Source organism: Galeopterus variegatus, unplaced genomic scaffold (assembly GCF_000696425.1).
Source record: "Galeopterus variegatus unplaced genomic scaffold, G_variegatus-3.0.2 Scaffold3225, whole genome shotgun sequence".
Classification (NCBI taxonomy): Eukaryota; Metazoa; Chordata; class Mammalia; order Dermoptera; family Cynocephalidae; genus Galeopterus; species Galeopterus variegatus.
The window spans coordinates 370215-383123 of record NW_007729336.1 but is presented as its reverse complement, the minus strand read 5'-3'; the positions used below and the strand labels follow the sequence as shown (position 1 = coordinate 383123).

Below are 12909 nucleotides of genomic sequence, written 5' to 3'. Positions count from 1 at the left end.
AATTTTTTTTTTTTTTTTTTTTTTTTAACATAACAGTATATAGTGTGCATCTTTGTTGGTACATTTTTTTTTTTTTTAAGGAAGACCGGTAAGGGGAATCTTAACCCTTGATCTGGTGTTGTCAGCACCACGCTCACCCAGTGAGCTAACCAGCCATTCTATATAGGGATCCAAACCCATGGCCTTGGTATTATCAGCACCACAGTCTCCCGAGTGAGCCACGGGCCAGCCCCTTGTTGGCACTTTTAATTACTTACAATGCTAAACTAATGTTTTTAAACTGATGGGTAGGGTTTCAGTGTTTGAAGGTACTATAATAAGTCAGTTCTATATGGATGAAATTAATGTTCCCTCATTCAAATTATTTTTATGTTTAGAGATGGGACACATGAGGTTGATCTAACAGAAATAAGTAAAACTATGTCGAATGTGTTATAGTATTATTATGCCTAGATCAGGACAATGAAACATTCTCTTGATAATCACTTACTTAAGATTACCAAGGGGGAGATTTTAAAATAGTTTCCTTGAGAGAATAGTTTTTAATAGAGTCTTTATAGCGCAGTGTGGGCTACATATCAAGAAGTTTGCTCTCTAAGAGAAGTTACGTGTTAGAATGGGCTTCACCAGCTTTTTTACGAGTAGTTCTGGGACATGGTGAGAGAGGAGTAGATAGGACTGCCCAAAGGCTGGGTTTCCTGAAATTCCTTGATCATTGGGGGTTTGCAATTTGATAAGTATAGTCAGATCAGACTTAGTTCATTTTTACATTAGTTTTGATGTTGTATGTTGGATTTTGGTTTCTTCTGTGGCAATTATGATACTATTATTGTCAAAATCAGACAGTTTGCATTTTGTGCTCTTTGAAGTGCATAAGAGTGGAGATTTTGCAATAGAAATATTCACATTTAGGTCAATAGAAAATCAGTATGGTTAAAACCATATTGTATTTACTGTGGAATTTATCTGCATACTCATTTGTTGTTTGTGGAATGTGACTTTTCTTTTTTGTGTCTGTAAAGTTTACTAAGTCATTTTGAGAAGACATAGAAGACTGGCTCATTTGGAATTGCCTGTTGAATGTTTTAGAAGATTTCTCTTCCTTTATTCATCTTTGTGCCGTACACATTTGTAGTAATATTAAAAGATTATTGAGATCGAAAGTCATTTTGAGAAGACATAGAAGACTGGCTCATTTGGAATTGCCTGTTGAATGTTTTAGAAGATTTCCTTTATTCATCTTTGTGCCGTACACATTTGTAGTAATATTAAAAGATTATTGAGATCGAAGCCTTCTAAGTATATTCAAGGCCTTGCTTTTAAGATGGTTAATATATTAAACAGTTTTTAAAAATCTTTGTGGATTTTTTTTTGTTGTTACAAAATCAAACAGTAGGGAATAGTACAAAGCGAGAAGTGTAGTCTCTGCCACTCTCCTCCAGTCCTGTGTCCTTAGTTACACACTGTTAGTAATTCATTCTGTATCCTCTCAGAGGTTTGTCTGTGTTTGTACAAACAGGTTTTTTTAAAGACAAAAGGATAATGCTAAATTTCTCTTTTGTGGACATAATTCTAATGCGTGTATATCTCCGTCGTTCTTTGTAGTGGCTCGTGTTCTAAGTGGAGGCCCTGCAGTCCCTCCTTTGCACTGCTGTCTGCAGCTCTTGTTTACATTTTTAAAAAATTTTCCCTTGTACCTTTTTATTTTTAAAAAACTCACACCTTTGGAAAAGTTGAAAACATAGTTCGGTAGTCATTTACGTACATTTTGCACATTTGCTTGTTTTCTTTTTCTGTAAAAATATGTGTCTGTGTATCTATATTAAGAATACAATTATTTTATGTTTTGGTGGCTGGCTGATACAGGGATTGAACCCTGGACCTTGGTGTTATCAACACTGTGCTCTAACCCACTAAGCCAACTGGCCAGCCCCTGAAAATATGCTTTTTTAATCATTTGAAAGTAAGTTGCAGACATTATGACATTTCCTCCCTGAATACTTCAAAATGTATTTCTTAAAAACAAGGACCTTCTTCTATAAAATCATATTATTATCACTAAGAAATTTAACACTGATACAATAATATTATATATTACATATTTGACATTGATACAATAATTATTTACATTTTTTCGGTTATACCAAATCTTTCATAGCTCTCCCACCTGCCTTAATCCAGGGTCTAATCAAAGATCACACATTGCATTTGGGCCTTTTTATTACCTAGGTTTTTTGTTTGTTTGTTTTTAATTATAAGAGAAATTCAGCTCATGGTGAAAGATTTAAACAGTACTAAAAAAGTTATAAGGTAAAAAATTCAGTTTTTATTCTCCATGAAATAATCGATATTAATAAGGCTTATTTTTGTATGTGTTTAAAATTTTTCTGGTAGCAGCTTTTATTTAAAATTGTTTTTCATTTGTTTAGGGTCGAGTGGAGTGCTGGGACCCAAGAACTCGAAATAGGGTTGGCCTATTAGACTGTGCATTAAGTAGTGTCACAGCAGATTCAGAGTAAGTAGAAATTAATTTGCAGTGTAAAAATTTATCAACTTCTGATTTAAGCAAATGTATCAATACTAAATAAAATAAGTTACTAAAGGATGAAACACTTAAGACTTATATCTGAAGTTGTAGTTTCTGTGATTGTTTTACGTAAAAATTCCCTCCTGTGAAAGCTTACTAAGTAGGTGAGCCAGATAGAATTTCTTTCTAAAGTAACTACACAGAATGCCTTATTTCTTTAATTGCCATAGAATTTTGTTTAAACAAATGCACTGTAGGAGTTTATATTCCAATTCTGTAGGATCTAGTGATAGAACCGGGAGTCCATTACTCCAGGTAACAGGCAGAAAGATGTGCTTTGAATTCTAAAGTGGAGGGAAGCATGTATTTTTTATTTATTTTTGTTTCTCTTTGCTTAATTCCTACATTTAAAACAATTAGAAAAGCAGTACATGTTTGGGGGATAAAAACCTCTGAAACAAAGTAGAGGCTTGAATTAAGAAGGAAGTTAAAAGTCCCCTGTCCCCCACTCACCAGAGTGGTTATTGTACAGTTTGGAACTTATCCTCCAGCTGTTTTTCTGTGCTCATATGAACATGTACACAGGCACATTATTCTCTCAGTCAAATCCTTGACATGGGATTATTTGCTGCAGTCAGTTGAGGAATGCCTTTTCTCTGGGCTCTTTTTTTTTGGCGGCTGGATGGAATGGTGATCTAAACCTTTGACCTTGGTGTTACCAGCACCAGCTCTAACCAAGTGAACTAACTGGCCAGCCCCTAACTATCTGTTAATTATGACATTTAAAGTGAGCATAGGAATATTTTTTCCTATTACTGAGTTTTATTAAAATAATACTAATAACTTCATTAATTATGGTATGGAGTATAGTATATTAAGTAATTTTAAATTGGAAAATTCACTTATTCTACTCATACATTTGTTAATAGAATAAGCCAAAAGAAAATGCATATCAATATTTCATCATATTGGCATGAAAGAAAACAAATCAGAAACCTGCATATTTTTAGAAAGTAGGAAATCAGTTATAAGATCAGTTATAAAGATATTATAAATCAGTTATAAAGATATTTACCCATTCCCTAGGAAGCAGAAAGGTTAATTTTCTCTCACTCTTTAGCATTAATTTGTCTTCGAATTAGAATAAAGAGACTTGGATTCTGGTATATAAGCTCTGTCATTAATTGTCTCACCTTGGGAAAGTCATTTGAGAAAAACAGGCCAGCAGGAGTTACTTGTAATATGTCTTTTTTTTTTTGGCAGCTGGTTGTACAGGGATCCAAATGCAGTAGGTCTTAAGGCTATTTCTACTTTACTGACAATAGAAATAGCATTGTAGAAAATTTAAGAAAGGAATGTGAAAAAATAATCTTAACTGTGGTCTTCAGAAACATGGGAGTATTAGGGCTGGCCTGTGGCTCACTTGGGAGAGTGCGGTGCTGATAGCACCAAGGCCACGGGTTTGGATCCCTATTTAGGGATGGCTAGTTAGCTCACTTGGGAGAGCGTGGTGCTGACAACACCAAGTCAAGGGTTAAGATCCCCTTACCGGTCATCTTTAAAAAAAAAAGAAAAGAAACATGGGAATATTTATCCTATTTATTAAAAGTAGGATATTGATTTACAAACATTTTTTAGTGGCCTCTTTTGTCCTTGGAGGTGGGCCATTTTCCAGCTGTCATGATGGAGTTTATTTCCTAAAAAAAATGATTTTATGATATTATTTTGAAAAAATAACTTTTGCTTACTGTAAAACAGATGCTAAGCAATTTCAAAAATACAAAAAAAAGAGAGTAAAAATGACCTCTGAACACAGAGACGTTATAATTTAAATAACCAGACCCCTATTGGTGCATGAAGGATGTCTGTAGTTTTCACTATCACACATCCATTTATAATTTTATCATTATTTCTTAAGGGAAAATATCCAGAACCTGAATTTCTGGGTTAAATAGCATACTTGTTATTAAGGCTTTAGGTACATTGCTCAGTTGCTTTACAGAAAACCTAACATCAGTTTAAACTTCTACCCACATGCTTAGAGCATGCATTCTCACTTTCCTCGGCCCAAGACATCCACCACAGGTAATGTTAGAAAGAGCCTAAGGTTATTAATTAACTAAAGCTTGGTAGAAATAATAGCTAACAGCTGATACTTTCTATTTGCCAGGTACTGTTTTAAGTTCTTTACATATATTAATTTACTTAATATAACAACCCTTTGCTGTAGGTAGTGTTGTTGTATTTATTTTACAGATGAAAAAATATCCACCAGTGGCATTCAGCCTTTAAGGATTATGTTGCAGAATCATATTTATTACTAGGGAAAGATATTCCAAATATAGCTTTAAGTGGAAAAGCAAACCATACAGTTGCCTGTGCTTTTCTCACATTTTTGTAAGAAAAGCAATGAAAAAATAAGTGTAGGCATAGGAGAAAATCTGGATGCATAACAAAATGTTAAACATTTTTCTTGCCGATTCAAATTCAATTTTTTTTAATGATTAGCTTTATTTTATTTCTACAAACCTTATGAGCTGTCCCTTCTGTTATTTAACAAAGTTCTAGAAGATGGAGCCAGTACAATAAGAGAAAGAAATGAGTGTAAATATTGGATAAAGGAGGTAGTCTGTCATTATTTGTGGACCATGATTGTCTGCCAGAGAAACCCAGTAGAATCAACTGACAACCTGTAAGAACAATAATGAGAGTTAAATAAATTGGTTACAAACTAAATTTGTAAAAATCCAGTTAGAAAGATACAGTGTAAAAAGTTCTCATTTTTAACAATAAAAATTGTAAAATACTGGGAGATAAATTTAATAAGTACCTATCTGAAGAAAATGACATATCTTATTAAGAAACAAAGTTTGAGTAAGTGTAGAAAATGTATCACTGGACTGAAAAATGATTCTAAAGCTCATTTTGAAGAGTAAATGACTAAAAATGATGTGGATGTGAGGCCTCAAGGTTCTGAACTACTTCAGTAGTTACAGGCTGAGACTCTAGGTGGCAGAAGATACCTGCTAATGCCAGCAGTTGTGGCCTGGACTGTTGGTTCAGAGCCAAGGCCATGTGCACAGTCAGTGTTGAAAGCAGGACTGATGTCCACTTCTGACTTACTGTCTCAATACCTTCCTCTGTTAATCATTGCCTTTGGTGCTGATACTCTTGGTGGGTGAGAAGCATATTCTAGAGGTGTGGCCATACCATTCATTGTCTTCAGTACCTTCAGAGCTTCTGGGGTTCTCATTTGGGGGTTATTCTTATGTTAGCTGGACATGGCTAATTTTTAATGAAAATGGGTATACCCATACTCCAATATAAAATCATTTCCTCTAAAAGGAGAATGTTTCTGTAAATACCTTACCCTGGCTTAATTTAAATAAAAGATAAAAATAGATTACATTTACATGTGAAGCGTATTTTTTATTTTGATTGTGAAAGTTTGGACGCAGTGACCTTTTAAACAGAAGGCTAGAAATGTGATTTTTCCCCATTAGATTTGAAGCGAAGATTAATAATGAACTTGTTACTTGGAAGGAGGTTTGACCATATATTCATGGAGCAGGAATATTTTTCCTTTCAGGATAAATACTTTACCAACAATTTCTGCTTTGAAATTTAATGGCGCCTTGACCATGGCAGTTGGAACATCCACAGGGCAGGTAAATATGTTTATGTTGGAAACTTCACATGTTAGTTGGTATTTCAGAGGTGTGTATGTGTCCTGAGAAATATACTGTGGGAACAGAAAATAGGTCATTACAGTTTGGGCCTGAGTGGAGAGGGTACTCCAGAACAGTGGACTCTGCTAGCACCTTGAGAAATCTTGACTCTTGCTTTAGTGGTTGGTCTGAGATACTTTGAAGCTGGAGCTGTAGTGGGATTGGCTTCAGGTGTTCTCTTGGAACAGCATTTTCCAGAGTGCGTGGAACACACACTCTGGTTCTGTGGTCAAAAAAGTTTGGAATTGTGTCAGACTCTAACTTCTGGAGATTCAGAGTGGGTTTAAATACATAGTGAAAGCTTTGAGAATTCCTGCAGACAAGAAATGTGTTTAGGCTGGCCAGTTAGCTCAGTTGGTTAGAGTGTGATGCTAATAACACCATAGTCAAGGGTTTGATCCCTGTACCGCCAGCCGCAAAAAAAAAAAAAAAAAAATGTGTTTAGTACGTATTACCAAAATTTATGTGTTCAAGGAACCTTTTTTTCACATAGCACCATTAACCACATCCCATGCAGTGAGTGGTCAGCAGAACATACATTAGCAATGCCAGTCTGAGAAGTACTTTTTTCTTTCCTTCAAGGCAGACCCCACACCCTTATCAGTTTGTCCCACCCCCACAAGAGATGTGAGACCCTACCTCTACTAGATGTACTATCTCTGTCACCATGAGCTAGAGGGGATCTGTCACCAGCTTCCCCAGGCGCCCTTGCCTCTGAAGACAGAGGTCAGAAGAGATTCCCCCTTCTCCCAAACAGTCATAGTCTTGCCGCCACCATGTGTCTTGACTCTACCAGGACTGTTCCTCATTATGCCTTCATTCTTTATATCAGTTGCTTCGACAGTACCTGGTACATGGTAGGCCCTCAGTACATATTTTTTAATTAACAAGTGAAACTCTTATGGACTTTCCTTTTGTTCCTTTCTTTGTATAGCTCAGTGGTTCTCAAATTCAGTGTGCCTAAAAATTACTCTCAGAGTATAATTCATAAAACTGTGTACTTTCAGGGTAATTTAAGAGATTTTCCTAGAGTTTTGCTGGCTGACTTTAGAATCTTAGCACCATGAGTAAGGGAGTTCATTGTGCTCATAAAAAGGTAACGAAACAAATGGTAGTCATTAATCTAACTCTTAAATGTTTCTTTTTAAGATAAAATAATTTAGTTTGTTTAAACAGAAATAACTTTTTTTTTCTTTTAGGTTTTATTATATGATCTTCGATCTGATAAGCCATTGCTAGTTAAGGATCACCAATATGGGCTGCCCATTAAGTCAGTTCATTTCCAGAATTCATTAGATTTGATTTTGTCTGCAGACTCTCGAATTATCAAAATGTGGAATAAGAACTCAGTACGTATTTTTTGTTGAAATTACTTCCTTCTTTATTTGGATGTGTTCCTAATGCTCCTTTTCTTTCTATTGACTTTTCTGAGTAGGTTCTTGAGAAAGAGATGCTGAGTATTTGTTTGAGAACTTAGTAGGAAGTCAGTTACATCAGGATAGATGATATCTGTATTTAGATAAAGTAATCATGATTGCTTTCTTCCAGTAAAGAAGTTTTTCCTCATTTTCAAGGCCTGGCATGCGTCTTAGATATTTAATCAGTTAGAGAGAAAATCATTGTTTAAAAAAGTTGACACATGAGAATCCCCCCTAGATCTTGAGGCCCTCTCAAACCCTAGGAGAGTTTCTTTTAGCTACTAATTATCTTTCCATGTCAGTATTACTATACATCTCAATTCCATACCTTATCCCAACCTCAAACAATTGGATTTTAGAAATGGCACCTTTACGTAATTTCTTACAGTATTTTCTTAAAAACAATATTTTCTTGGGCTGGTCGGTTAACTCAGTTGGTGAGAGCACAGTATTATAACACCAAGGTGGAGAGTTTGAATCCCTGGACCTGCTGGTCTCTGAAAAACAAACAAAAACGAATATTTTCTTAAGAATATTTTGATGTTCCTTTCCTCAACTCCAAGTGTCATGTAAAAAGAAACAAAATCCTGTATTGCTGGTTTTAATTTGCCTTCTGCTTTTCAATTTTCATTTTAAAAACCTAAGTGTTTTGAGAGAATAGTAAAAGCATTTCCCACTCATCAAATAAGTGGGAAAAATGCATATAGTACAGCAATTGCTTTTAAGAATTCTCTTTGCATTTAATTAATTAGGAACTTAGCACCTTTATTTTTTTTTTAAATGTGACTTTTAAATAATCCGTGTTTGGGCCAGCCCGTGGCTCACTTGGGAGAGTGTGGTGCTGATAACACCAAGGTCAAGAGTTCGGATCCCTATATACGCATGGCCAGTTAGCTCACTTGGGAGAGCGTGGTGCTGACACCAACAAGTCAAGGGTTAAGATCCCCTTACCAGTCATCTTTTTTAAAAACAAAAATAAAAGTAGATAAATAATCCATATTTAAGATCCCCTTACCAGTCATCTTTTTAAAAAACAAAAATAAAAGTAGATAAATAATCCATATTTGAGGTGAAGTTGGGTGGAAGATCCACTGGCCTCAGCATTAAATGCCTGAGGGTAAGTGCCAGTCTTTTCTGTGGGTTCTGCCTGTGTTCGGGTCACAGATGCTGCAGGCAACCACGTCACAGATCATAATCTCCAGCTTCCTGGGCCATTACTTTTGGCTTTTAAAATTTCATTTTGTTAACTCTCAAAGTATTGACCTTACTTAGTTCCCCTTCTTTTTCCCTCTGGATCCTGGAGATTCAGAGTTGTCCTGGGGATGTGTTCTGCCTCTCTTAGGCCCTAGTTCCTTCATATGCTCTTTTGACTCTTTATGTTATATGGAAGTGGAGGGGCTTCCAGCTTTCCTGATTTCTTGAAAGAATTACCCTGATGGTGGCCTGGGAATGGTATGCTGTGTACTTTTTTTGTCTTTGAGTTTGGAGGCTTTGGAAGGCTTTCCTATGAAGATTGATGGTGTCTTAAATCAGAATTTTCTCTGCTCTTTTTCAGGCAATCCAAACTAATCTATGTTAAAACAATATTTATTTTTAGTTCTTAAGTGCATACATTTTTATTTTTAAACATTCACAAAATACTGGTAAAGTTGAAGTTGTCCTTTACCTGGCTGCCATCCACCTGAAGGTAGTCACTCATCAGTTTGGATATGCCCTTCTAGACCCTTTAACTGCACATAGTTTTCCATAATATGGATTTCTATAAGCTGTGGCACCTTTTCTTTTTTGTTCCATGCTATTTTATTTCCCTTTCACCCCTTCTTTCTTTTTTCTTTCCTCTTTTCCATTTCAATGGGAACTTGAGAAGGAAGGGAGGTAGCTGTGTGAATTTCACTGTCTTGAATTAGAACTTGGCTGCTGTTTTCCATTGAGCATGAAATAACCATCCTGTGCATGCTCTAACTCTACTCCCCTTTTACTGTGGGAGCTCACCACATCCTAGTGTTGGTCTTCTAATGCTGAGTTGTACATGCAAGAGCTGGCAGAGTTTTTCAACATCACTTCTTGAAATCATCATGCTATAATTGCTACAATAAATTTTATTTTGGCATTTTTGTTTCTTATGACTAAGTAATTCCTCTTGACTGACACCCAAATGACTTGGCTTTGCTTGACTTGCATGCTTTGTTTATCTTTCTCATCACCTTTCTCCACACCCACCTTCTTATCTTCTGTCTTTTCTTAAAATTTCCTCCTCTTAATTTTTAAAAATATAGCATATTTCCTTCCACTTTTAAAATAGTGATATTTTAGTCTTAACTACATGATAACTAACACCTTATATATTTATAGGATTTCATTTTGTATTTTATATCCATTATTTTATTTGATCCTCCTCTAAACCTTGTGGGACAGGTGTTGCACTGCTGTCCTCATTTATACGGTGGCCATCTCTTTTGGTTTCTTTGAGTACAAGTTAAGTTGGGTATATTTAACAGATCATGAGAATGTTTTTCTAAAGTTGATGCACAACTTATTTAAACTTTACCTTTTTTTTTTTTAAGTGGCTGGCATTACAAGAATCAAACCCTGGACCTTGGTGCTATAACACCGTGCTCTAACCAACTGAGCCAACCCGCCAGCCCCAACTCTTCCCTTTCTTACCATGTAGACATTATCTCTAAAACTTTGTGTTCGTTTTTTGGGGAATAAGTCTCCTCCCTGGGCATCGGTTTCTTCATCTCTAAAATGAGAGCTTTCGATAAATTGATAAGATGAGTTCTCTAAGATTTTTAAAATTTAAATTCTATGATTTCAATCAGTTTATTTTGTTTCTTTACATAGTAGTAGGTGGTTGAGTTATGCCTCCAGTTTATTTTATGTGACATTGCCAAAAGTTTTTTTTTCTTTGACTGTGTTAATAATTCATTTTTCACTTACTGTTTTAGGGAAAAATATTTACTTCCCTGGAGCCAGAACATGACCTCAATGATGTCTGCCTTTACCCCAACTCAGGTACGCATCATGTAGCAGTCCAGTGAGACAATCTAGGCTGTACTTTTTTTGGTTTTAAACTCATTTCTTTCTTTCTTCTTTTTTTTTTTTTTTTAAAGATGACCGGTAAGGGGATCTCAACCCTCGGCTTGGTGTTGTCAGCACCACGCTCACCCAGTGAGCAAACCGGCCATTCCTATATAGGATCCGAACCCGTGGCCTTGGTGTTGTCAGCACCGCACTCTCCCGAGTAAGCCACGGGACCGGCCTGAACATAAATCTTTTTGATAGGTATTACCAAATTACCCTCCAAAGAGGGTGTACCAAATACAATCCCACCAGTAATATATGACAGTACTATTTTCCCATAACTCATTGTGTATTATATCAACTTTTTTTTTTTTTTTTAAAGATGACCGGTAAGGGGATCTTAACTCTTGACTTGGTGTTGTCAGCACCACGCTCACCCAGTGAGCAAACCGGCCATTCCTATATAGGATCCGAACCCGTGGCCTTGGTGTTGTCAGCACCGCACTCTCCCGAGTAAGCCACGGGACCGGCCTGAACATAAATCTTTTTGATAGGTATTACCAAATTACCCTCCAAAGAGGGTGTACCAAATACAATCCCACCAGTAATATATGACAGTACTATTTTCCCATAACTCATTGTGTATTATATCAACTTTTTTTTTTTTTTTTAAAGATGACCGGTAAGGGGATCTTAACTCTTGACTTGGTGTTGTCAGCACCACGCTCACCCAGTGAGCAAACCGGCCATTCCTATAAAACTCATTTCTTAAGATAGAATTTGGCTTGGTCAGGACAATTCTTGAATATTTTGCTTACTTGGAAGAATCAAGAGCAGGAAGTGGGGTGGGTGATTCAGAAAATGGCACTTTTGATGACTCAGTAAATCCTCAGCCTGCCTAACTATTAGTAGAAACTGGTAACAATATGGGTGGCAGGTGAAATGTTTATTTAGTGCACTCTTTAGCTCTTTTATGTGATTAGCAATAGCGTGTGGAAATTGAGGTTAGGGATTTGGAGAAGGCTGGAGTTGCCAGTAGTACACAGGTGGCTCATGAAGCCATGGGTTTTGTTATATTCTATGTGGTATGCTGTTCAGCCAGTTTACATGATAGTTTTTTGTTTTTTTTTTTTTTGGTGGATGGCCAGTAGGGGGATCCAGATACATGATAGATTTCAAAGTTTAGCAATACATTCAAGGTAGATCTGTGGAGAATTTTGGTGTATGAGAGAAAAACAGTTTCTACTCTCAAGCAGTGTACTCTGAGGACAGACATACACAGATAATTTTGATGATGGGCACAAGACAAAACATGAAAGGTCCTGTCATGTATGTACAAACAGTACTTGGACAACCTGTTAGAGAGAATGGTTTCATCCAGGGCACCTAGAGAAGGGCATAGGGAAGGTTTTTGTTTGCATTGAGTTTGGAGTGATGAGTAAGATTTGTTTAGATGGAGTTGGGGAAAGAGGTGACCCATGGCTGGGAACAGTGTAGGAAGAGGAAGAAGGATGGGGTACGGACGGAGGGCTTGTTTGGGACAGGGAGGAGCTGCCGGTGCCTAAGCTGTGGTGGCTCGGGGGTGACATGGGAGGGCAGATAGTGGCCAGTGCTGGAGGTCTGGGAAACACATGCTACATGACTTGGCCTCTTTTTGTAATCAGAGAGGGCCTGGTCAGACTGTGCTTTCAGAAGGCAGGTCTGTCCTTTGAGTAAAGGGTAGATTTGTTTTGAACTAAAATGATTAGGAGGTGCTATTCTCAGCTGAGGTAGGGAGCCTAAGTGAGAGCAAGTTTGGAGAGAAAGACTATGGCTTCTTTTTCTAACATTTGTGTATTTGGAGGTGATGGGACAGTGGCAGTGTCTGGCAGAGGGTCTCAAACCTGCCTGCCCATCCAAATCACCTGGGGAGCTTTTAAAGTACAGATTCCTTGGTTTCATCCCAGGTGTGCGGACCCGCAGTGTCCAGGGGCAGGGTTCAGAAATGTGTATTTTTTTTTTTTAATTTTTTTTTTTTGTCTTTTTCCGTGTCCGGCAACGGATCGCAACCCTCAGTGTCGCCCCCGCACCTCGCTCAGCCAGTGAGCGGGAACCGGTCTGTATGTGGGATCCGAACCCTCGGGCGGGAGCGCCGCCGCACTTTCCAAGCGGCGCACTATCCACTGCGCCCCCCCGCCGGCCCCGCACTGCGCGTTTTTGAACCGCCGCCGCC

General features: G+C 37.3%; 1 protein-coding gene across 3 annotated transcripts in view; it reads left to right on the top strand.

The window, feature by feature from the left end:
* The window catches only part of NOL10 (nucleolar protein 10), a 137600-nt gene that overhangs the window by 26656 nt on the left and 98035 nt on the right, over window positions 1-12909 (top strand). For all 3 annotated transcript variants that reach the window (XM_008584326.1, XM_008584328.1, XM_008584327.1), the window contains 4 exons: window positions 2430-2515; window positions 6117-6195; window positions 7455-7604; window positions 10622-10688. In XM_008584326.1, the coding sequence (XP_008582548.1) occupies window positions 2430-2515; window positions 6117-6195; window positions 7455-7604; window positions 10622-10688 (382 nt within the window). The remainder of the gene's footprint in view (window positions 1-2429; window positions 2516-6116; window positions 6196-7454; window positions 7605-10621; window positions 10689-12909) is intronic.